We start from the raw sequence: 23,465 nt of genomic DNA on the forward strand, positions 1-23,465 counted from the left end.
GGAGGTTTTACAACATTTGCTTAGCATTTTATGTGAGCGTAAACTGGGATGGACTGGCAACGCCTAACCCGATCTCGCCCGTTGTCTCATGGATATAGACGCCATCTTCACCAGTCACTTAACCCTTTTAGGAATTACTTAGGTGACACACTGGTAAATGGATAGAAATGTAAAACAGGTGAAACTTTGAGGCACACAACTAAAATCCTTAAGTCAAAAATAAAAAGTTGATGGTAGAAAATACAAAAAGAAGAAAATGACATCTAATGGGAATAAGATTAAATAAAAAGGGTACATCATCATTTCTACATCATTTCTTTTGTAGCTCACTACAATTGTATGGCCCATGATTGCAACTAGAAAATACATAATGATTAAAAAACCCAAAAAAACTCAAAAGAATTATGTACAAGGCAAATGAGAACGCAAGATTCACTCAGCACTTATGTAGTGATTCCGTTTAGGGGAATTTTTTTATTTTGATTTAATGCTTTCCTACTATCATAAGGAACTGTGCAGATGGTTGGTCAAATTACTAGCATTTGCAGAAATCAAAGGGTTTTTTTTTGTTTATTTGGAAATATGCCAAGTGAGATGTCACAACAGCACTGCTCCGGTGGGATTTAAAAGCACAAAAGATGCAAACTACGTCAACTTTTCTGCAATATTTTAACATTTGCTGGTATTTATTTATTTGGGTTTTTTTTTTTTTACCTGATAGTTTAAATTTATTTGCTTTCTTTGAGTGTTTTTCTAACTTTGTTTTCATTCAGTTTTAACCTCCCGATCACCGGTCAGAACTGATCATCAGGAAATTAGCCAATTTTGATCGACGACATTTTAAAAGCAAAACAATTCAATCAATCCCCATTTATCCAATCGGGATGTCCCACGTTCTTCAGTTCTGGAGGTGACTCGGGTTTGTTGAGCTTTATTTTTGATCATTTTCTTTGTATAAGAGAATCTTACTTATATTAAAACCCTTTAAATGAGTTGTGGTGTACAGTGTTGTGACACAATGCCCTGCTACAGTGATTAAGGGAGTGCTTTAAATATATATACATCAGCAGTGAAATTGCAAAACTTAGAAAGTTATTTCTTAAAATCTTCCTTTCCCAGAAGAACCCTCCCCATGGGTTGAGAAAGACACAAACGGTGTCTTCAGGAGTATCATGAGAAGACTTTTGGCCTGAGGTTCGTTGATGTCTCCGGTTTAGTAAACATGTCACTCAGCTTTCACCAAAAAAAAAAAAAAAAAAGAAAGTAGTAAGCAATATGAAAACTGAAGGCTGATATATATATATTTTTTTTAAAAAAAGACCTGAACTAGTATGAAAAAGTGAGCATATGTATTCAGCAGTTCCAACAGCTAGAGTCCGCCTGGCTAACAGACTGCACACCTGGTTGAATCCGAAACACATCACCGTGATATTACTCCTGGGCTGAGTGGCGGTGTATTGGGCTGAAATGAGGCCCGCGCAAAAGCCAAGGCAGGAGCATACATCTTTATCTGCGTCCACTTACAAAAGGTTATCCTTCATATTGCTCAAACGCCACCTGATAAATGTCCTGGTAACTCTCAATATTTCCACGGCGCGGGGGGGCCACATTTGTCATCGTTGGGATGGCGGGCAAAGTAGGGCACAGATGGGAACTTCTCCCCTGACGGTGGCGTTGAGGGATGAGCTGCGGGGTCGGAGCAGACGAGCACATGTGATTGATAAGGCCAAGAGTGTCTGGGTTTGAACCGGAGGCGGGCTGAGCTCACAGCCGGGGCTGGGACCTAATGAATGGCGCTGAATGAGACATTAAACATGGATACAAAATAAAGTTCCACAAAACTGTTCTGTACTTTGATTTTTTTATTTTTTTTTTAGCTCTCATAAGCCTCGTTTTGAAATTGTTTTTCTACTTTAAATCAAACAACTCATTTTATGTCAACAAATGATTAGTAAAATTTAAAACACAGTCGCCTACTTCCATCCATCCGTCCATTTTCTATCACCCTTGTCCCCAGTGGGGTCGGGATAGTTGCCCACTTTGTGATGTTAAATAGCAGTTAAAGAAATTAATTAGTCCTAAATTGAGTTTCTTATACCACCTGTAAATATAGCATCAAATATATAGCTTTAACATTTATTGTCGGCTCATGTTTTTTCATATCGAGTTTCATTTAAAGGGGCAGTGTTATGTAAAGTCAACTTTTCTTCTTTTACATCATGTTATGTTATTCCCTTATCCAAAAACATACCTGGGGTGCAGCTTCGATTGTTTATGCATGTTCCCGCAACCACTCAGCTGTGCAAAAGAAGAAGAAGAAAGAAAACAAAAAGCCTCTGTGGACCGAGGGGCCTTCAGATGCAGTTCGACCTCAGAGCTTCCGCCTCACTAGTAGCCCTTTCTACTCACCAGCAGCAATTAGCGAACACCTGGTGGGACGGCGCATCTGCCAAGCTCGTTGTATGAGTCAGTGAAGTGCTGCTAAAAACGCTGTTAAAGGATTAATAGAGCAGGAATGTGGCGTTGACTTCCTGAAGGGCGGGGAGTTTTTAAAGAGGCACAGGGCGAATTTCAAGGCCTTCGATTAAAAGTCAGCATAGTTACTTGGTCGCGCTGCAAAAATGGCAGCGGCAAAACACACAATACCTCCCCTTTAATGAAAGGCCAGAGGAAAGGAGAATGGAGCCAATTTGATTCAAATAACACATTTCAGCAACAAAGCAGTTTCTCATCTATAAGCAGCTGACAGTTGTAGATAGCCTGGCCAATTAATTAGCTTTTCTCAGCTTGTTTTATGTGTTTAGTGGACTACAAAGAACAAACAAATATAACGGATAAATTTGGCACAATAACCACCGAAACAAAATTTAGAGGATCAAAATAAATGTCACTGTTACACCTAAGGCCAATGGCTGGTAAAATCCTAATGTATATATTTTTCCGACTAAGTAGATGCATTACATTTTGGAGACTCCCTCTATTCCCAGTCTACATATCATCAACCAACAGCATGTACTTTACAAAGATTAATACAAATAATAATAATAATAATAATCAAGATTATGGACATATGCAAAACATCTTGTACCTTCTTTTACTTCCAGTTGATCTACTTGTTTAAATGAGAAAACAAGACCTCAAAGACAAAAAGTAATTGATAAAAGGAAAGAGGTAAACATACAAATAAATGTAAAACAAATTAGCTCAAGGCAAGGAAATGTGTTTCAATGGCCCAGTCAAAGTCCAGACCTAAACCAATTCAGGATCTGTATCAAGATTTGAAAGCTCACGTTCATAGATCCCCTCCATTCAATCTAGCTGAGACACCTCCAGCTATAATGCAGCAAAACCCGGTTCTGAAAAGTCTTTCAACGTCACAATTTTGCAAAAGCTAGTGCGCATAATTGCAGACGTAAAATCCTAATTGAATTACATCGGAGTTCGAGGTCAACAACAAGTGTCGAAATATGACAAATTTCATCCGGTATGAATGCATTTGGAAGAAACGGCACACCTGTGGTTTTATTTGTCCAAATCTGTGCTCTGTCATCAGAGAAATGGGGCCAAGGACTGTAAAGGGAAGCTTATCAAGTCCCAACAATTTCCAAACAGACTGTAGTCTGCTTGTTTTGCTTGCCGTCTATTCAGGAGTGCTTGTCTTTTCTCTTCCTTTTTTTTTCCCCTCCACACACTGTTTTGACAGCCTACCATCTGCTGCTGAGCCCCGTTTAGATCTCACATACCTTTTCCCCACTCTGTATTTACTCGCCTGACAAGACCGTAAGTTTTGGGACTAATGATGCTTTTGGCTGACATGTGTCTCTGAGGCGGTAATCAGAGGGGGAAAAAAACATGACAGCAGACACTCAGAAAATATTTTCTCTTTATTAATGTGAGAAAAGAAGAAGACAGCCTCTGATGACCAGCACCTATTCAGTCAAACAAGGAAAATAATCAGTAGGAATAAACAAACAAAAAAGCAAGAAAGAAAATAATGCTCAGCAAACTACAAGACAGGTTTCAAGCTTTATCTGTACGATAGTGACTGTAATTAAAATGCACAGGTTTTGCTCCTCCAAAGGATATGTCAACATAAGGATACAAATGGTTTTCCAGCCTTGGTATCTTAAATAGATAAAGTGTAAACACAACTGTAAGTATTTCAATGACACGTTTTGTGCTACACAAACAGATGGGTGCATAATGGGGATATGTGAGCGATTGTTCTCCAGAGAAAAAGAAAAAAATAAGAGTTCAAAGGCTTTGGAGAGTTTCTCACCTGCTGGTTTCACCGCTGCTTTGGGCCCTTCTTGCTGTTTGTGCTGTCTGGTTTCGGTCTTGCGGATCTCGCGAATTGCTAGGAGTTTTATAGTTAAGGTGCTTTTAGTGGTTTTCAGAAGCAAATGACTCTTTCTGCTTCGACAAATGTGCTTTTAGAGTTACGCGGCTTCGCTGAAAAGCAACCTCCGTTTCTAAACGTACCCAGCAGTTGCTGTCCAGGAGCAGATCTGTTTTTCGTACGGGACACAGAACTCGTCAGGTTCTAGCCGAAGCTCTGCACGATGCAGCTCTGAGCGTTTTTCCCCAGCGACGCTCTCTGCCTCGTATAAATTTCATTTGAGGAAAGGTCGCAGCTGTTTCCTCGGAAGGTCAGCAGACCACTGGCCAAAACTGACCTTATGAGAGACTGGGCGCCTTGTTTTTTTTTTTTTTTCTAACTGCCTCGGTTGAGCTGCGACAGCTTCGAAAATAGCACGGATTAATAAAGCTGCCACCTCGATGATAGGTTAAATAAAAAGCGTGGATGTGATTTATCAAAAGATTTTCACCGATGATAAACCTCCTGTTTTAATCTGCCTAAACATCAGGAAGGTTGTTTTTTTTTTTTCTAGCAGACTGAGTGGTTAGTTGCAGGGCAAGCCTTTAACAAACTATGAATTTATACTGGTTCACTGCTTGTGCTTTCTTTAAATAAATTCAGCAGCAAAGCAAAAACAATGTCAGCCGTGCTATCGAGTTCTAACAGCGCCGTTTTCAGACGCAGCATGTTAAATTCTAAGCTGAGCACATAACAATGCTGTCTTCAAGCTAACTCGCTGCGAAATGCACATTAAAACAGCGTCAAAATCAGAAGCCTTGCTCCCTGTGACAGGTTCAAAAGTTGATGCATAATTAGCTTAGAGAAAGAAGGAAGAGCAGGTGGTGGTTCAAAGCTGCCAGAAATTAGTCCTCATCCTCCTGAAAGCACTGAGGGGCACAGCCAACAAAACATCTGTGGAGGGGAGGGTTCACTTAATAAACCAAAACTACTTCGCCTGTTTCCTGCATCGCTTTAATACACATCCTGCCTATGATTAACGATTTTCTTTTTACTTCAGTCACAGGTAAAATGTGTTCTGGCTTCCTTATTTTTTCAATCAGTGATGTTGGAAAAAGGTCCTGATTTGGACTGCAAACAAACATTTTCACACCAAACCCAACTTTACATCTTGGCATGTTTGGGTGCCTTCACAGCAAAAGTTAATTAAACCCCAACAAAGTCTGCAGTTACCCTCCTTTTAAAAGCCTTGTTCTCGTTTCATCCAGCGAGAAGGAGCGCCGGGAGAGGGGGGGGTGGGGCATAAAAGGATACGACGACGAGGGGTTTGTCGTGGAGAACGAAGCCGTTGGTTTCCCGCAGGGCTTTTTCGGCGCTGCGCTCGTTCGGGAGTCCTATGAAGGCCTGCCCTTTCATCCGCCCCTCCTTCATTAACACGACGTCGAACCTGGGGAGCAAAGAAAAAGCGGGGACACATCATTAACGCCGTACGCCCGTGGCCCGTCCGGCTCAAACGCTACACCGCGCTCCGTTCGGCGTGACACGGGGAAACGTTATCTGCTCCTGTGAGCACATAAAACCGAATGGGTCGGCAAAGCCCAACGACCTGCGGGCTCTAAATCCCGCCAATTGATTTTTGCCGAAGACAAGCAACAGGAGGCTTTAAAAGTTTATTCGGCATTCGGGGCAGGATCTGCCGCTGATGGGCATGTGTCCGTAAAGCCTTTTCTCCCTCTGGAAGCAGTTCATAAAACACATCCCCACTTCAGTAAATCCTGGACAGCACAGATGACAACAACCTTCGATAAAATAAGCACTCTGCAGCAACACTGTGGCTCATCTGCTTCAGGAAGCATCATATTTTGGATCATTTCTGTCAGGATAGATGAGGACTGCAGACTGCGCTCTCCCAAATTAAATATTGATGCAATATGCAGAGGGTCAAAAGTGTCAAAAAAAAAAAAAAAACAACAACTAAAAATTACTCAATTAAAAAAAAAATTTAAAAGGAAGCAAGTAAAACAAGTAAAAGAGAAAATTAAAACCAGGATATGGTTACCTTACTAAAGATCAAAGCCTAGGTCATTTTTTGCCAAAAGATATTTTAGGCAAAAGATTTGGTTAAAGAAAATGACTTAGGCCATTATTTTAGGAAGGTGACAATTTTCAAAAATCAACTGTATCTTTATTTAAATATTTAGCTACTTATTCACAAGTTACGTAATTTAGTCATTTAATTGTGAATTTAGAGCGTTTTTAAAGGACAAACCAGCATCAACAATTCTGTTGCAAAGAGGGGTTTGCAAGCTAACTAGCTGTGCAGTTTAGCCAATCAGAGTCCATGTAAAGAGCCAAATTTTAAATTATTTAATCAAACACAGTAACAAAGGAACAATGAAATTTTTAGTTAATGATATAATTCAGTTTTGTTTGTTTTTTTTGTTGAAAGATTACAAAATGCGGCTACACCTGTCAGTAATTATTTAATGATTTATTTATTGCCGTGTTTGGTCTTCCATACTAAAAGAAATACACAGAGAAGATGAAGCCACAGGTGGGTAAAGGCCAGCCGGAGCCCCAGGCAGAGATTCTCTCTTTCCTGTCTCTCACAGGACTCTGGCCCAGGCCTATTTGAGGGAGTGCTGATGCACCAGCATCTTAATGTCCCTCATGATCTCAGTATTAGTGTGGATACTTATTAAAAAAATGACAGGCACAGTCAGCACAAATTACTGGAAGCTCTCGGGAGGAGCGGAATAATTGCTGGGGCCAAAAATAGCCCAAAAACAGGAGAAAAATGCGACGCAAAGTTAAACAAGATTTCTGTTTACGTACATGTTTCTCTCAGCTTCTGACGACGGCTTAATGTATCGCCCATAAATGTACCTCAGGTCCTGGAACACATCAAAGATAATTAATGAAACCATGAAATTTCTTTGAACATTTTTTTTTGTCCTTTTGTCACATTAAAAACAACAATTAATAAAGAAGCAGGCCACACTTTTCAGATTTGCATTTGTAACAACATAAATCCTTATTTAACTCCTTTAAGTTATATGTTACTCCACATGAAACACAGATTCAGATTTACAGTTTGTCTCTGATAAAAGTGGAAAAGTTGAAGAAAGAATCCTGTGCTGATACAGGTGAGTGTTTGGGACAAAACACAAACAAAAAACAGATCAGGAAGGATGGATGAAAGTGGGTCACGTGCCACAGCTGGACCTACCTTCTCCTCCACCTGCTTTGCGATGTTTTTCACGTACAGTCTGCAAGTCGGCTCGCCGGCTTCATAATTTTTAAAAACAGACATCCTTTTTATCTCTGTTTTAAAAAGAAGGGAGAGAGTGAGGAAAGAAATTGATGTGAGAGGAATAAAAAAGTAAAAAAAAAAAAAACAACAACACAAGTACAGAGAGCCATTTCCGTGCTCCAGTGTCTGAATCCATTGGAGGTTCGGCTGATTTCATTCGTCCCCTTTTCTGGAAATGTTTTCCAAATACAATGTTTCAACACAGGTGACGCTTTGTCGATTTGTACTCACCATTTGTTTAAACGACGTTCACAATAAGCATCTTGCATCAAATGCAAATAAAAATCTTAGACCTTTGGGGTAAAAAAAAGTTCAAGCTGAGGTTAAACTTTCACCAGCAGCTCCTCCTTCATTGAGGAATTCATCTAGTCTCTGGTTTGAGGTTTGATTTTCCCCCAGTTTGCAAATTATTTCTTCTTTTCTTTTTTCTGTTTAGCCGTGACGTCTATCCGAATAACTCCCGGTTTATTTCTAATATGCATTTCAAACGAACTACAGCATCCCGCGCTTGTTGCATCACCTCTCAACAGAAGTGTGCGAGGAGGAAATTAGAGCGTTACAGCTGTTCTGCAATACCTACATGAAAGGAGGAATGTTGTCATGGGGAGCACGTACGCGAGTCGAAACGCGTCCCTCCGAGGTGTTTTAATGTTTGTTGACTTTACAGAATTTTGCAGGCTGTTTGTTCTTTGTCTCTCGTCAATGGTGTTGCCCATGAGTTCGGCTGACAATTAAACTCACTGCGCTATGTTTCCACGTTTTTGCATTTCACCGGAAGAATATTATACAACTGTATTTGTTCCTGAGTCTGGTTCATGCTGGGGAGGATTTTCCAGATGCTTGAAGATGTCGCGTTCGTTTGCTCAAACAATTTTAGCTCAAATATAGACACGATGGGAATGTCGGCAGAACACGGGTTCTGCGTTGTACCGCCATGGGCTGAAAAGCCGCTCAGCAAGGAAGAAGCCGTTACTTCAAAAGAACGATAAAAAGCCAAAATGCAGTTTGTAAGAACCAGTTGTCTGATGAAATTTAAGCGTGACTGTTTGGCCATAATGACCATCGCTACAATTGGTGGAAAAACTGGGATGCTTGCACCATCCCAACTATGAAGTACGGGCGCGGCAGCGTCATGTTATGGGTAGGCCTGTCTCAATCAATCAATCCTAAATTATCCTTTTATTGACGGATAATTTTGTTTACAGATCATTCGTAATTCATTTTATATGTTGTTTTGCTTATTTATTTCAAAGTTTATTGATCTTTGAAAATGTTTTCCTTTTATTTACCCAGGTGAATTAGTAACTTTTTTGGGGTTTTTTTACAATAACGACTTGGCAATGAGCATTATATTACTTGAGAACGGTCTGAAAACAACAATATTATTGTTTGTTGCAATAACTACGGGGACAATTTATCGGAAAGCAAAACTTGTTATTGCTTGTTATTGTGACAGACCTAGTTGTGGGGCTGCTCGCTGCAGGAGGGACTGGTACGTTTTATAAAATAGATGTCAACATGAGGAAAGAACATATTGAAGCAACATATGAAGACATCAGACAGGAAGTTAAAGCTTGGACACAGATTGGTCTTTCAAAAAGACAATACAGGTACCAGAACTCCAACAAACTGTTAAGAAGATTGACGATGGAAATCTACAAATGTTTGACCTAAGTCAGACAGTTCAAAGGAAAAGCTAGTAAATAGTAGGAAATGTATGTAAACTTCTGATCTTGGCGAAAACAATAAATAAATCTCTGACATACAGTATTATTTTTCTTATTATTGTGGCAACCAAAAACAAGAGAAGTTTGGTCTGATTTTCACAATATTTTTACTTCAGAAAAAGACAGAAAAAAATGACTGGTAAATGTGTATTTTTTTATGCACTTTAAGTAAACATCTGGTCTCAACTGTACAGCAAAGTTTGCATCCGTAATGTGAAAACGTTCCGTGGATTATTCGGTAACTACTTACCGTCTCTGGACAGCCGGCCTTTCTCCAGCTCCTTCCTGGAGATGACGTCTGACACCAGATCCTCTTCGTCGTCGCTGCGCTCGTCCTGCTGCTGGTTGGTCTGGGTGCTGGGGTAGAGCTTCCCAAAACCTTCAGTCACCGTCACTTCCTGAGAGCTGCTGCTGGGGGCGCTCTTGCTCTCATCTGCTAAGAGAGGAAAAACCCCCGTCAATCAGTTCCGTGTTTTCAGACAGTGACAGAGAGTGATTATCAGTCGACGTCACGCTGCGTCTGCACCCACTGTACTGCGCATGTCACCTGCAGAAAGAAAGCAAGATCATATTATTCGGACTACTTAAACTATTAAACTATACTCTTTAAAAACGATCACCTATTAATTTTGCCTGGGAAGCAAAACTGAGAAAGAACAGAGCGAAATTCCCTGCAGTCAAAATGACTGTTTGTGGACAAAGTAGGTATAAATGATCATTTGTCCTTAGCAAGATAAATATGAATTCTGTTTATTTATGAAAATTGAAAGGTTTAACGCCTGCACCCTTGGTCACCATGGATACGCTTGTCTTAATTTAAGAGGGACTTGACGCATCTCAACGTGAACAAAATTGCTTCAATATTCCTGGTTTTAGTCATATTAGAATTATTTATAATGACACTTTCTTTTTTTTTAGAAATTTTATATCACTTATGGTTATATTTGTACTAATATTTAACACTTTGGATGGAGTAGCTTTCCAACAAATAAACAATTTCCCCTTGTGAATAAATAAAGGATATTCAATTCTATTGTTCTCTATTTTTTCCCATCATTTATCCACTCACCTGCATGTAATGCGTTTGGGTCATAAAGACGTATCCTTTATGACCCAAACACTCACTAATGTCCATTTGTAACATACCATATTTTATCACGGCATGATGAATAGTTGTAGTGCACCGACAACATGCTAGCTAATGTTAAAGCAGCAAGATAAGATGCGGGTAACCATGGCAACCAGTGAACGTTTGTGTTTGCAAACAAATAATTCCTCTACCCACTGTGGTTGTAGTATAATCTTTTGTCTTTTTTTTTTTAAGTGACAAATTAACAATAATTGGAAAACTGAAAGAAGTAGTAGATGTTTTTTTTCTTGAAAGAAGGTAGCGGGGATAAATCCTTTCAGCAGTGCGTGAATGCGCGCACTTGCTGCAGATGGAAAAGAGCAGTGAGCCTGTCCAAATCCACAGAAAGGGGGGGAAATGGTTTGTCATATCAATGAGATGTATGTGTGCGAGTGTTGAGGCGCAGAATGCTGTGGAGCTTTTCTGATAAACACTAGATTGCCGTTTCCGAACTTACAGTCCTTCTTATCGGTCGCCCCCCCCCCCCTTTTTTTTTTTTTATTTAAACAGCTTGTTTATCAGCCCTCCCTCGCCCCGTCCGCCAAAACAAGACTAATCCGAGAAGAAGAAGAAAAGCCACCTGTCAGAGTTTATCTTTCCCCTGCCTCTAGGAAATCCTTTGTACACGACTTTGAGATCTGTTTTACTTTTTCAGGAGTGAAGCTAAAGCCAAGGAGAGAGGAGATAAGGCAAGCAGGGAACCCCGGAGATGACAGGAGGCACAGACTGTGTCCTCAAAGGCGTTTGTTTGTTCACGTAGATAATAGCTTTAAAAAAAAAAAAAAAACCTTTCTGCTGCAACTTTCTGCTTTGAAGCGCTGCCGTGTAACACTCGGCTCCGACTCCACTTCTAGTCGGGGCTCGAACTTGTGTCAACAGGGCCGACAAATCATCTCTTGGCTCGTTGTGATAAAAAAAAAAAAAAAACACGGAAGAGAAGCTGGAGCCTCGCTCTCTCTCCTCCACTGATGAGAGGCCAGAGTCTTTATGAGCTTTTGACTTGAGCAAGTGAAGCGATCTGCAAGACAGGTTTGATCACAAGACGCTGCGTTTCTCCAGGCCGTGAGCATGGTTACTCACAAAACTGAGACAGTTAAAGCGCAGCATTCAGTTTAAACAGGGCTGCTGCGCATTATTCAAATTATCAATCATTTCTAGTTAGTTGACGAGAGTTCTCAGTCAATAATGTTCATATTATTGAAGAGAAAAAAGAAGTGAGTAATGAAGGGGACATGTGAGGAAGGACAGAAAGATGGCTACATTTTTAAAAAAAAAACCTACCTAGACTTAGTTCAACTTTTTATTCGCCTTTCATTAAAAGCGCAATAAAATAATCTGGTGTTTGTGATTGTAATACCATAGTTATAGGGTTTAAAGAGACAGTATTATGAATTTCCTTTACACAGTGCCAGTTTGTAGCATAATCAAGTAATTATAGTACCTTCAGTTGTATATATCACATGGGACTTCAAAGAAATTTGATTTCGTTATTTAAGGCCTTGAAATTGGGCCTCTGTCTCTTTAAGATACTCCTGCTCTTTCTGAAACTCCGCCTTCAGGAAGTCATCACAACATCGCTCCTCTATTAACACTTTAATAACATTTTAGCTGCATTGCACTGAGAAGTAGCTCGCACAATGAGCTCAGCTGATGCGCAGCTCCACCAGGCGTTTGCTAATTTGCTGCTGGCTAGTCTGAAGGAGCTGAGGTCGGGAGCCGTGGTGGAGGCAACTCAGAAGCTTGGAAACTGCAGCTCAGAGGAGGAACTTCTCCAAAGCGTTGCTACGTCCACCATGGCGTTTTGCACAGCCGAATGGTTGTCACAGGAGATTAAAGGATTTCTCAAACATGCATGAAAGAATCAAAGCAACACTCCAGCTATGTTTTTGGTGAGGAAGTAACATTATAACGTGATGTAAAGCTAAAATAAATATCAACTTTACATAACACTGCACCCTTTAAAAACTTTTTCAAGACACTGTACTTTTCCTCAAACACCTCCTCTTTATTCTATTCTCTGTTTGTCCTTTAGAACTGCACACTCATTTCTACAACTATAAATAATTCACCAGTCTCATTTCAGGGTAAATGCAAGGACTCCCAACTTTAATGAAGTGAATTCCTTGGTTGTAAAAGTAAACTCAATCTCTCTGGATATTGAATTTCCCTCTAGGTCACCAAACTTTACTTTCCTGTTAATTCCAACCATAATCAGTGTTGTTGTTTTTTTTTTTCTTTAACCCACGTGAAGCTCGGGGGTCAAAAAGTCCTACCTTCGACTTCGACATCGGCTCGGGCGAGGCCGCTTCCCTCCACGGCGGCTGCCGCCTCTGGCACCGAAATGTGGAACTCGATTTTCCTGGGCCCGGCGGGGTTCGGGCTCTCAAACACGTCGGAGGGCTGCAGCACCGGAGCACTGAGGCCAACAGGATCGGAGAGAGGCAGAGAGAAAACTGAATATACAGCAAACCTGGATGATGTATGGTTGGTTTTAGCTGTTTTTTTGCGTTTTGCTAAAGCTGAGATTTTCCACAGTCGGATAAACACGTGGCCAGGAGATGTATTTATAATTCGCAAAGCAGACTCTGCGCTCTGTTCATGAGGGAGGCGGTGCACAGGTGCGTGAGAATGTGGAACAAGGACAAGTCGCTGAGCCACACGGGGCCGTTTACAGGAGGAAGACGGATCGTCTGGAGAGGTTTTTTTTTTTTTATTTGCCCTGTGCTTTAACTGAGCCATGAATACGGTATCCGGATAAATCATGTTTGAGGACTGTGACATGCTTGAGTGCTTGCCGCGTACCTCTGAGAGTCTGGTTTTGGAGCGTAGAGCAGGTCCTTGATCTTGGGCTTCTTCCTTTTTGAAGCTGTTTTTGGTCTCAGGGGCCTCTTGCACGCTTGGTTGACCAGACCCATCAAACGTGCGATCCTCAAATAAAACAAGGGGAGGAAGGGCGAAAAAAAAATTACTAACATGTACAGATAAAAAAAGACAATCAACATCTAAAAACACAATGAAATAACATCTATGGATATTAATTCAATGCCTGCATCCTCTCCTCACCTCTCTTTATCTTCTTCATCCCCGCTTTCATATTCCGACTCTTCCTCGCTGGACCTCTCCATCTCCTCCTCTGGTAAAGGTGGGTAGTCAGTGGGTGGAGGAGGAGGCATGGGGAAGGGTGGAGCAGGAGGCAAGAGCTCGAACTGCGACAAACACAAAACAAATCACGCATCAAAGGTTGCGGTGGAATTCGATTCAAATGTTTAGTCGAGTTAATTGCAAGGGCTACTGAATTAATCGAAAAGTGTATATCGACAAAATAAGCCACATTTTCAAGTCAGGAAACCCCTTTTGCTGCTAAATTGTTGAATATATGAGCTCAACAGTAAACAGAACTGGTGTAACTGGTTATACTGGGTCTCGCAAAAGCATTGAAACACCTTGTTTTTTAGGTTATTCAACCATCAGATTGGCACAAATGCTACTATATCCATTCAGCATTCAAGTGTTTCAGGAACCCTTGATTATTTATACAACTTCTTAAAAAAATACTTCTGTGGATGCTGAAATTAGCGCTGGGAATGTCTGTGCTGCTGCATCATATTTAGCGTTGAGATGCTATTTTAGGCTTGAGTAGCTAAAAAAAAAGCCTAACTTATTTTAGCAAACCTTGCACACAATGACAGTATTTTCCAGCATCCCATCAGATCATTTTCTGAAGAACAAATTAACTCCCTCTGAGCCAACAGAGGCGGCTTTGTCATCCATGTGTTGTCTGCAGATGTCACTTGTGCGTCGGATTCATTGGCGTAGCAGAAACAAGTGAACATATGGTTCCGCCTGGAACCTTTGTATGTAAAAAAAAAAATACAAATTTTTATAAATTGTGTTTTAATGTGCTAAAACCTATGTAATTAATTAATCTAAATTAATGTGTTAAAGACCTGGCACTAATTACACGAGTCTAACAATGACCTAAAACAAAAGTAATAAGTAATTCTTACAGTCACTTTTACAGTTATCGCAACAGTACCACAAAATATTGTGATAAAACTTTACAGCCATATTGCCCATCCCTAATAAGTGCATCACATTTGTGAGGGTCAAAGTAAAAATTTTCTAATGATGTAAGATTTAGAGGAAGAAGTGGAGATGTGCAATATATCTGCTTGGACAGATATGTGCAGATTATTTTATAGGAAGCCCACCTCCTGTTGTCTCAAACTGGTGAGTTCAAGGTGTTTCAATGCTTTTGCGAGACCCAGTACAGCCAGTTACACCAGTTCTGTATTCAGGAACCACGTCCGGAATCTTACCATGGGCGGTCTTGCTGTGACGGGACCAAACGGGCACGGCAGATTCATCTTGTTCATCAAATGAAGCACCTGTTTCGATGTGAGATATGTACGCATTTAAAACAGGGACAGCAGAATGTGTGTGTGAGGAATCCTAACACAAGCCGGTTGCATAAACACACTGCGGCTCCACAAACAGGCAGCCTGGAACGCAGGCTCCGTATGTAAAACAGACTGGATATGCAACGAACTTCTGCATACAAATACGAGGATCAAGGTGGGATTGAAGCAGAAGAGAGATACCTGGGATGCAGCAGAGCCGTTTGGCTGGCGCACTAGCACCACCTAGACGCCAACACGGGATGCAGCTCGGCTCCCAGGGAAAAGTTAAACCCATAACTCATGCTTCCCACTTACGGTTTATTATTAATACTTGCTCCCTGAATTGGGTTTTAAAAGCCAAACGCTTGCCGTTTGATCCGTAAGAGCTTGGATGGTGCTCAGAAACCTCGGGCACACTTATTCCTGATTCATCTTTCTATTTCACAATCAGAATCTGAAGACTGCATGCCTTTTGTTTCCGTCACATTTTTTGGGGGGAAAACACAGATTCCAGAAAGGAATATAATGCAGCACAAAGACATGGAGATGCTACACATCTGCATATCATGCTGTTGGATGAAAAATAAAGGGATCGGAGGAGAGGCGGTGTTTACTCACTTGGACGTAAAACTTTGGCACAGCGATGAGGGCATGCGTTATGTTTGTGAGGACGCCGTTGGAGGGCGGTGGGTATAAATATTTCAGCGTGGGATTTGAATGAAATCTCATCCTAAAGGGTTCGAAAAGAGGAGAGGGAACGTGAACACCAAGCATAACGAGTCATCCACCAATCAGAGATCAACTACTACTGGTTCTAACTGATGATTAGAAGGTCGAATCAGGAGAAAAATCTGATTTTCTTTTCTGGTTTTCTTTTTCTTCTTCCGGATCATTTGTTGCCTTGTGGGTCTGCCAGTGCGTCAACAAAGACAATGATGCAATTTTGGGTAGATGAAGTAACACTAAGAAAGTAGTAACACTAAGAGCCAGTTGTGTTGAAGCAGAGAGACATCTAAACGTGGCAGGACACCGATCCTCGAAGACGGGAATTTAAGATTTACATAGATGAGTTAGAATCTGTTCAAGTTCTTGGAAAAAAATAAATAAAAAATGAAAGGCGGCAGATCAGACCTCAGCATGAACCCGTAAAAGCCTGATCGAAAATTTGCTTCCATAAATCTAACTCTGCACTTTTATACAGACGTGCAATGCTATCGGTTATATGTTTATATGTTTAGAGACAAAAAATAATGGTTGTTTTTAGCCTTCAAGCAATTATATCTTGTGAGTATTACACTTAAGGGGAACATTTGCGTCCTTTTTTTGCAAATCACATTTTGAGATGTTCTGTAGATTTGCTTATATTGTGTATACAGTTCATGTTAACTTGACTGACCAAAATGGAATTATTCTTTGTCACTTTAACAACACCTCAGAACATGACTTCATTTGAATTAAGGTTGCCATTTCACAAAGGTACATGAAATTGTTATGAACACTTTAAGTATTAAATATCTCAAAACTTCCACTTTTTTAGTAATACCAAGTTCTGGCAAAAATGACGCTTTTAAAACTTTTTGAAAAGTGCCGCAAAATCAGTAAGTTATGCCACAACAATAAATAAAAAAAATATATATTTATTGAAACACCCTGGAGGGACTGAAAAGAGCATTATTTACTTAGTAACAACTTCCACACCAAAGAATGTTGCTGTCAGAACAACCTGGTAGCAGTTGGCTATGCCACATTGACTGAATGGGAAAAGATGGGATTTCTACATTTTAATCTGGTCAATTGTGTTGAACCAGCAAATTAACCTGTGAATTTTACACAGGTTAATTTATACAAACTTTTATTTTTGCATAAATTTGGGATTTCTTGTTCCTAATTTGTGTGTGATTTAGGAACTCCCTCCATCCCGCCATCATTTTTGAAACAACACAATGCAAAAGATATTATACATTTTAGGAAACGGGTAAAGAGAATTGCGATTCTATTTCCATTTACTTTTCAGCAAGCAGCTTTGAGATATAATGGAAAGAAATCTTCCTGGTACCATTAAGGTTGCGAAAGATAAAAAAAAAATAAAAAAAATTGGAAGTTGGCTTAAGATAAAAGTTGCAGCAACGAGAGAGTGTGCTGTTACCATAGCGAGAGGTATCAAAGAGCACCTGGGCCCGTCAACTGGCAGGCCAGGCTGCCTGTCAGGAGCTCAGTGGCAGCCCAGCTATCTAATTGGACACAAGCCGTCTGACAGCTCCCAAATATGCCTCCCAGATTCTCTTCCAGGTTCACTGTCGGCTTGCCTCCAGGCGGTTTCTGCAGAGCGAACTGATGACACCTTGACAACTGTTAAGGATCACGTCATGCGAGCACACTGAAGTGTCCAAGATAGTTTTGAGGGAGGCTGCAGGCTTTACAAACTTCAGGTAAGGAGGGCCCCCTAAAAGGTCTAGTATGTAGTTTCTTTTATAGCTCATAAGATGTGGTCGAAACTCAAAAATAATTCAGTAACCCTTTTGTTTACGTCATGTAGTCCTTCTTACCCGAGGTTAGGAGAAACGCCAGTCTCTATGATTGGGATTTTTGGCTGTTTGAACTCCTGTGTCTTCTGCTTTTCTTTGACATGACTGTGTAGAAAAGAGAAGAGATTAAACCCAAAACTTGCGAGAGTCTTCACAAAGGAAATAAGTGCAACAATAATAAGTGGAAAAGATATGTTGAATGGGAAGGCGAGGGCGATGTACTACAGAAAACCATACCCATCTGACACCGGGGGGTCCTTTAAAACTGTTAAATTATCTTGGCCTTGTGCAAACTCCACAATAAGGGTCTGGTCCAGAATCTGTAACTGATGAAGCCTACTGAGGGCCTACAAGAAATAAGATGGGAGGGTGAGTACCATCATGCACCACAAACTCATAGAAAACATAATTACATCTTTAAATGCAAAGCAAAAAATATTTAGAGGTTTTTGGACACAAGACACTCACTTTTGCTGCCATATTCTCACTTTTAAATGTCGCAAAAGCCGCATGTTTCTGTTAAAAAGGAAAAATAAATAAATTCATCAAGGACATAAAAGTCAGATTTTTGGATGCAAAGGGGTCAAAAGACCTACCAAACGTCCCCGGTTTGAAAAGACTCGAACCGACTCGGCACCAAAATACGTCAGGAGGTCTTCCTTCTCGTCCGTATTGAGCTCAGCCGGTAAGTGGCGGACAAGCAGCGTCCTGCTGCCGTTGCTTTTGGATGAGTCTTCATTTTTCTCCATTTCCTTGCTAAGCAGAAGGAGAAAAAATGTAAAGGTTGGTCCACAAAGACCTCTGAATAACTCACACCTGCCTTAACTTTCAGTTAGGCTCATACTTCAAATTTACTGTCAAATACAAGTAGAATTGAAATATCATCTACGATAACAGAATGTCACCTGAAAAGATAGAAAATGCAACCAAATGCTTTAGTTTGTTTTAGGGAAAATAGCTATGCAAGCCACCCTGCCAGCCTGTTGAGGCATAGTTGCCAGTTTACTGCCAAACCAAGACATTACTCAACTTGGGAAGGGTCACAAAAAACATTTCTAAGATTTGGAGCGTGATGATCCTTATTTGGAGTGACTAGTCAACCAAAATAACTTTAAATAATTCATCCAGAAACTCATAAAGAACTCACAGCAACCTCAAAAGCACACCAGGCCTCAGTTAAGGTCCATGTTTATGACTCAACAATGAGAAAGACAAACTAGGGGGGAGGGGAGATGGCGTCCCTAAAAGATTTCCAAGGAAGGTTAACACATTTGCAAAAAAAAAAAAATAATAACATAATGATTTTCAAACTATTAGAAATGTGTTTTATGGACTGAGATGAAAACTTTTAAATGTTTTGGAAAGCGTTAGCTTTATTCCAGATGAAATAGAACAAACAGGATTTCAGCAAGAGAACATGACACTCCAACATAAAGGTGGCAGTAGGAATGTCTGAAGCTGTCCTTCCTTCTGCAGGACTTGAGAGAAACTTGTTGCACCTCAACCACCAATTCTGCTCTCTATCAGAAAATGATGTCATCTGTTGCAGTCATTGGTGGCACAAACTCAGGTTGAGGCTCCAATTCACATTGGAACTGGTTGGGTTTGTATACATGTTTTTCTCTTTAATAAAATAAACAGCTGGAGAATGACATCTCCTACTTACTCTGGGTATGTTACCCTAATATTAAAATGTAAAAATTAAACGTGACAAAAAAAAAAGCAAAAACATAAGAAATAGAGGTTAATGCTTAGTGCTCACGGAGTGACTGTATTACAAACAGAACAGACTCCTCTCAACTTCTCTGCTATGCCCTATGAACAGGGGTAAGGAACATCTATAAATTACCCTCTCTCTTAGAGAACTTTGTAATAAACTAACCCGAATTAAATAACAAAGCATGCCAAGTAGTTGAGTATATTCAGTAGCATTGAAAACAGAGAGACGAATTCTCCATAAGCAATATAAGGTGAAAAAGCCATTTCTCTTTACGAAATCTCTTCTCAGGTTAAGCTAGCTTAATGCTACTGCTACTACCGACCAGGTTTAAAGTGTATTTTTATAAACCTATTCTATAAGGTTATTTAACGACACGGCGCCGTTATAACACCGACTGAATTCAGCTAAGAAAAGAGCTGTAACAACGCGAAAAATGTAATTTCCATTGAACAGATTTCATACTTGCCTCCTAAAGCTACAAGCAGACTTCCGGGAAAATCTTCTTCTTTTCCATTCCGCCAGTCGAAGCACATTTCAGAGACATACTGCCTCCCTGTGGCAGAATGCAGTCACTACGTCTCTCACGCCGAACTTTGTGATCACATTTGTTTTACCAAGTTTACAATTTTCCCCGGTCTTTTTTAGATGTTTTCTCAACCAGTGAACTATAGCTTACAAAAACAGTACACTGGTGAAAAAAATAGTAGCTATTGTTTAAACGTTATCCAGTTTTATGTTTTTGGTTTTAACTCTGAAATTTCTCTTCCACAAGAATTTTTATTATAAAAAGTTACAAAAAGCCATTGTTGAAAGTTGTTGTGAACGTTTTGGAAGCATTCCCCAGCAGGTTTCAGAAAGTTGCACTTTCCGTATTGAGAATGACTCTCAGAAAACTTTAAAGAATGTTTAAAAGGTTAGAAAACACTTTCATTGGGAAACAAAACTCCTTGGACATTCTTTAACAGTTATATTCAAACTTTTGGGGATGATTCCCAATAATTTACATTGTGAACATTGTAGATCAATTTTTAAAGGAACACTTCCTGAATTTTTGGTAAGTGTTACAGCATGAAAGTAATAGACCTTCAGCAGCCCTTTGGGAAAAGTTCCCACAAAAATTATTAATGATCTTCAGGGAACCCCAAGGACTCATTCCATAAGTTTCATCAAATGTTTTGGTGTAAAAGGTGCAGACATCCTACATTGAACCATTATAAAACCTTCTCTTGAGGATCTCTCGGGGCTACATTGAGAAGGTTGTAGTTTACAGGAAACGTTGAGGAGTTGTTCTTGAAAGTTCTCCAACGGTTGCATGGTAAAAGTTGCGGATAATGTTGAGGGAAGTGTTAGGGAATGTTTTGTGAAAGTTCCCCAATGAGAACATTGGGGAACGTTGATACCTACACATAAACCTTGGGAACATTCTTTTTAAGATTCTGTGATGGTTAAGCTATGGAGGTTGCAGATAAACTTTAGGAGGCCATGGAGAACATTCCTTGATAGCTCCCACCACGTTGCACTATCAATTAACATTTGAATAATCTTTAGAGAACATTTGATTGGCGAACACTTGATTATTTTCCTAACTTTAGGAAAGGCTTCCGTTAGATTAAAAGGAAGTCCTCAGATCTTATCTCCGTCACCAAATTTGACAGGCATTATGCTGAAAATATATCTTCCACTGCTTCCACTGCCGTGTTTATTCCTCTCACGCAGTGAAGCAAATCAGTCATTTTATTCACCAAGTTATCGCCCACAATTTTCGACACAAACATCAGCGTCACATCCTCACTTCTCCAGTGGAACAACCATCACTGATCCGTCCTCTCTCTCCATCATTCTCCTCCATCTGGTGCCAACAAGGCCAAATAATGACTCAGTGCATAAGATCATTACACCCAACCTCCCACTTTCCACCCACTACGGTTCGTATAATAAAACAGCCAAATAAATGGTACTTTGTGTGGTACTCTGATAAATTTGCTGTGTTGTGACCATCACACGGTTTTCTTGTAAATGCGAGATAACTTCCTATGTCACCTGCCTGCTGTGGTTGTTACGTAAAAGAATGTTGAATAAAAGGGCAAGGAAGTCACATTCTTTGGCGTATATAGCAATTGGAAATATTTTAATTCTAAATGTAGACCCGTTTCAGGTCATGTTCATATTTTGTCATTCAAAATGTCCTATTTCTACACTGAACAACCAGCTACCAATGCTCTTCCCCCCCAGCAGATGTCACCCTAACCATATTGAAATAATGAATGTTTCTGCAGCAGAAATACAGTACGATGACCTGAAGCATTCATTCAACCGGGATCCATCCACAATTTGCTGCTAGAAGTCTTAAGTGAGCTAAAGTAAACAGTTTCATTAGTACTGAATCATGCCCGCTACAGTTGAATTCAATTATAATTAGTTTATATATGCATTGGATACACAGATAAAGACGTCCCCAAATTTAGAAGAAATTGTCCGCTTCTTGGCACTTAAATATTAGATGATATTATTACCAAAATCTAAATGCAACGGTTACAGAAAAGCTCTGCTTTTCCTGTCCACTCAAAAATCATGGTCGTCTTTTGACCCTCACACCCTCCCCAACCCCCCCGGGGAAAATCTCCCTTACGGTTCTCGAGATGCCTCCAAATTCCAGCCCAGATGAAGCCCTTTCTTAGACGAGCAATGCGAGGGCATTCCTCCGCAGGGCGACACAAAGCCCTCTTTCACCGCGGCCTGGCTCTGAAATTTCACAGGTGATGGGAGGAACGGCGGGCACTCGACCCTCCTCCTTGTCTCACCCAGAGAGGGATGCTCACTAGTAAAAAGTGATATTATATTGTAAAAGGAATGAGATATTACACAGAAATAAACATGAAGTTTAACAGAGCGGAGGAGACACAAAGCCAGTTAGTTCCCTGTCGTTTTCTGTAGATAAAGGTGTTTCCAGATGGAATGGTTAAAAAGATAAAAAGACTTTTAATGAAAGAGATGTAAAAAAAATTTTTTAAAAAACATTCCAAAAAATTTGATTAAGGTTTGTTAATGCATCTGTACCTCTATATGTAAGCAAGCTGTCCTAATAACTTCCAAGTAAGGCGTCTGCTTCAGTCAACAAGACATTCTAAAGTGCAAAGCTGCCACTGAAGGAGATGTTTGCCATGAGGCTCTCATCTTGAGACAGCTAGAGTCAGTCAGAATTTTTACATCAACCAATGTTGGTCATTTTTAGGCTTTTAATGATTTATTTTGACCATTTTTTAAGCTTTAAAAGGAAGAACTGGCTTTAAAATGTCTCTACTTGTCTTTGGGCAAGACACTTCACCCACCTTGCCTGCTGGTGGTGGTCAGAGGGGGCGCATGGTGCCGGTGCACGGCCCCAGGGCAGCTGAGGCTTCAAGGTAGAAACCACATGATTCAGTGTGTGAATGACTGAATGCCGTGTGAAGTACCTTGGGGTCTTCTGGAATAGATAAAGTTTTTTCCACAAATACAGACCATTTACCATGTGATGAACAAATTCGTGTTGTCTTAGGTGCTGCTATGTAAATCTTACGCAGTTATGTACATTTATCTATATGACGAAAGAAGAAGTGGTGTGATCATAATTTGAGCAAAAATACAGAAGAGGTGCTTAGTAACCTGAGTTGTGACTGTGTGCTTGGCATCATTTTGCTTCTGGTGTCAGATGTAGCACTTTTAGTGTTTTCTCAAAAGAACCATCTGAAAGGTATCCCAGTAGGTACCAGCTTTACTACTCTAGAATATCTCCCTGTGGACCTTGCTTGCCTAATGTAAGCCCTCTAGCTCCTTTGGCACAAAGGAAAAGCAGCTTTCTTAAACTGCACAATTTTTAAGCAGGCAGCCCTAAGTAAGACCTTTGGACGAAGGCCTCAAAGAGATACAAGTTTTGAACAAGAGAAGCAGCAACATTCCCTGATTCTTTTAGAATGTGGATTGTCTCTTCAGGGTCTTCTGGATGGTTCAAGACCTGAACTGTTTGGAGTGAGTGCACAGAACTTCCATGTTGACGTCATTGGGTTAATTACTCAGGTTGCAACAGATCTGGGGTCTGGATTTTGTGTGAAGGACTGAAGTGGTTTGCCAAGGTTTTTGACTCAACTGACCTCACGCTCCATAAACAACCTGGCATTATTTAACTTTTAGATTGTGGTTTAATTGCACCTGTCAACAAGATAGTGGTAGTCAGGAGCAAAATAAGCCTCTTAAGAGCTGTCGTCGCTGCATTTCTGCATTTGAATCCAATACACTAAATAATCTCCACAGCCTCTGTACTCCAATAAGACTCCCGCAAGCGCTGTCAGCTCTGGAT

The 23,465-nt window shown here is 40.3% G+C and overlaps 1 protein-coding gene across 4 annotated transcripts; it reads right to left on the minus strand.

Annotated features, from left to right (window-relative positions):
* Positions 1 to 3,865: 3,865 nt before the first annotated feature.
* rnpc3 (RNA-binding region (RNP1, RRM) containing 3) lies at positions 3,866 to 19,676 on the minus strand. 4 transcript variants are annotated; one of them, XM_028005722.1, is made up of 16 exons: positions 19,599 to 19,676; positions 18,009 to 18,168; positions 17,881 to 17,928; positions 17,650 to 17,759; positions 17,434 to 17,517; positions 15,506 to 15,617; positions 14,807 to 14,875; positions 13,551 to 13,693; positions 13,290 to 13,415; positions 12,761 to 12,903; positions 9,609 to 9,791; positions 7,548 to 7,642; positions 7,154 to 7,212; positions 5,633 to 5,765; positions 4,280 to 4,357; positions 3,866 to 4,125 (listed from the first exon to the last, which is right to left on the minus strand). In XM_028005722.1, the coding sequence occupies exons 2-15, from the start codon at positions 18,159 to 18,161 to the stop codon at positions 4,289 to 4,291; spliced, it is 1,527 nt and encodes a 508-aa protein (XP_027861523.1). In that variant the 5' UTR covers positions 18,162 to 18,168; positions 19,599 to 19,676; the 3' UTR covers positions 3,866 to 4,125; positions 4,280 to 4,288. The 4 variants fall into 4 exon arrangements, with proteins under 4 accessions (XP_027861523.1, XP_027861522.1, XP_027861525.1 ...); XM_028005721.1 differs by having other exon boundaries at positions 9,609 to 9,794; XM_028005724.1 differs by lacking the exon at positions 14,807 to 14,875 and having other exon boundaries at positions 9,609 to 9,794.
* Between the last annotated feature and the right edge of the window lie 3,789 nt (positions 19,677 to 23,465).

This window comes from Xiphophorus couchianus, chromosome 21 (assembly GCF_001444195.1).
Source record: "Xiphophorus couchianus chromosome 21, X_couchianus-1.0, whole genome shotgun sequence".
In the NCBI taxonomy this organism is placed as follows: Eukaryota; Metazoa; Chordata; class Actinopteri; order Cyprinodontiformes; family Poeciliidae; genus Xiphophorus; species Xiphophorus couchianus.

Excerpts from the sequence above, each read along its gene's own strand:
- rnpc3 (XM_028005721.1), bottom strand. The coding sequence starts at position 18,161 with ATGGAGAAAAATGAAGACTCATCCAAAAGCAACGGCAGCAGGACGCTG. Across the intron at positions 7,643-9,608 it reads AGGCCGGCTGTCCAGAGACG|AGATAAAAAGGATGTCTGTT; the intron begins GTAAGTAGTTAC and ends TTTTTAAAACAG. Across the intron at positions 4,358-5,632 it reads ACGACAAACCCCTCGTCGTC|CAATTCGCGAGATCCGCAAG; the intron begins GTATCCTTTTAT and ends TAAAACTCCTAG.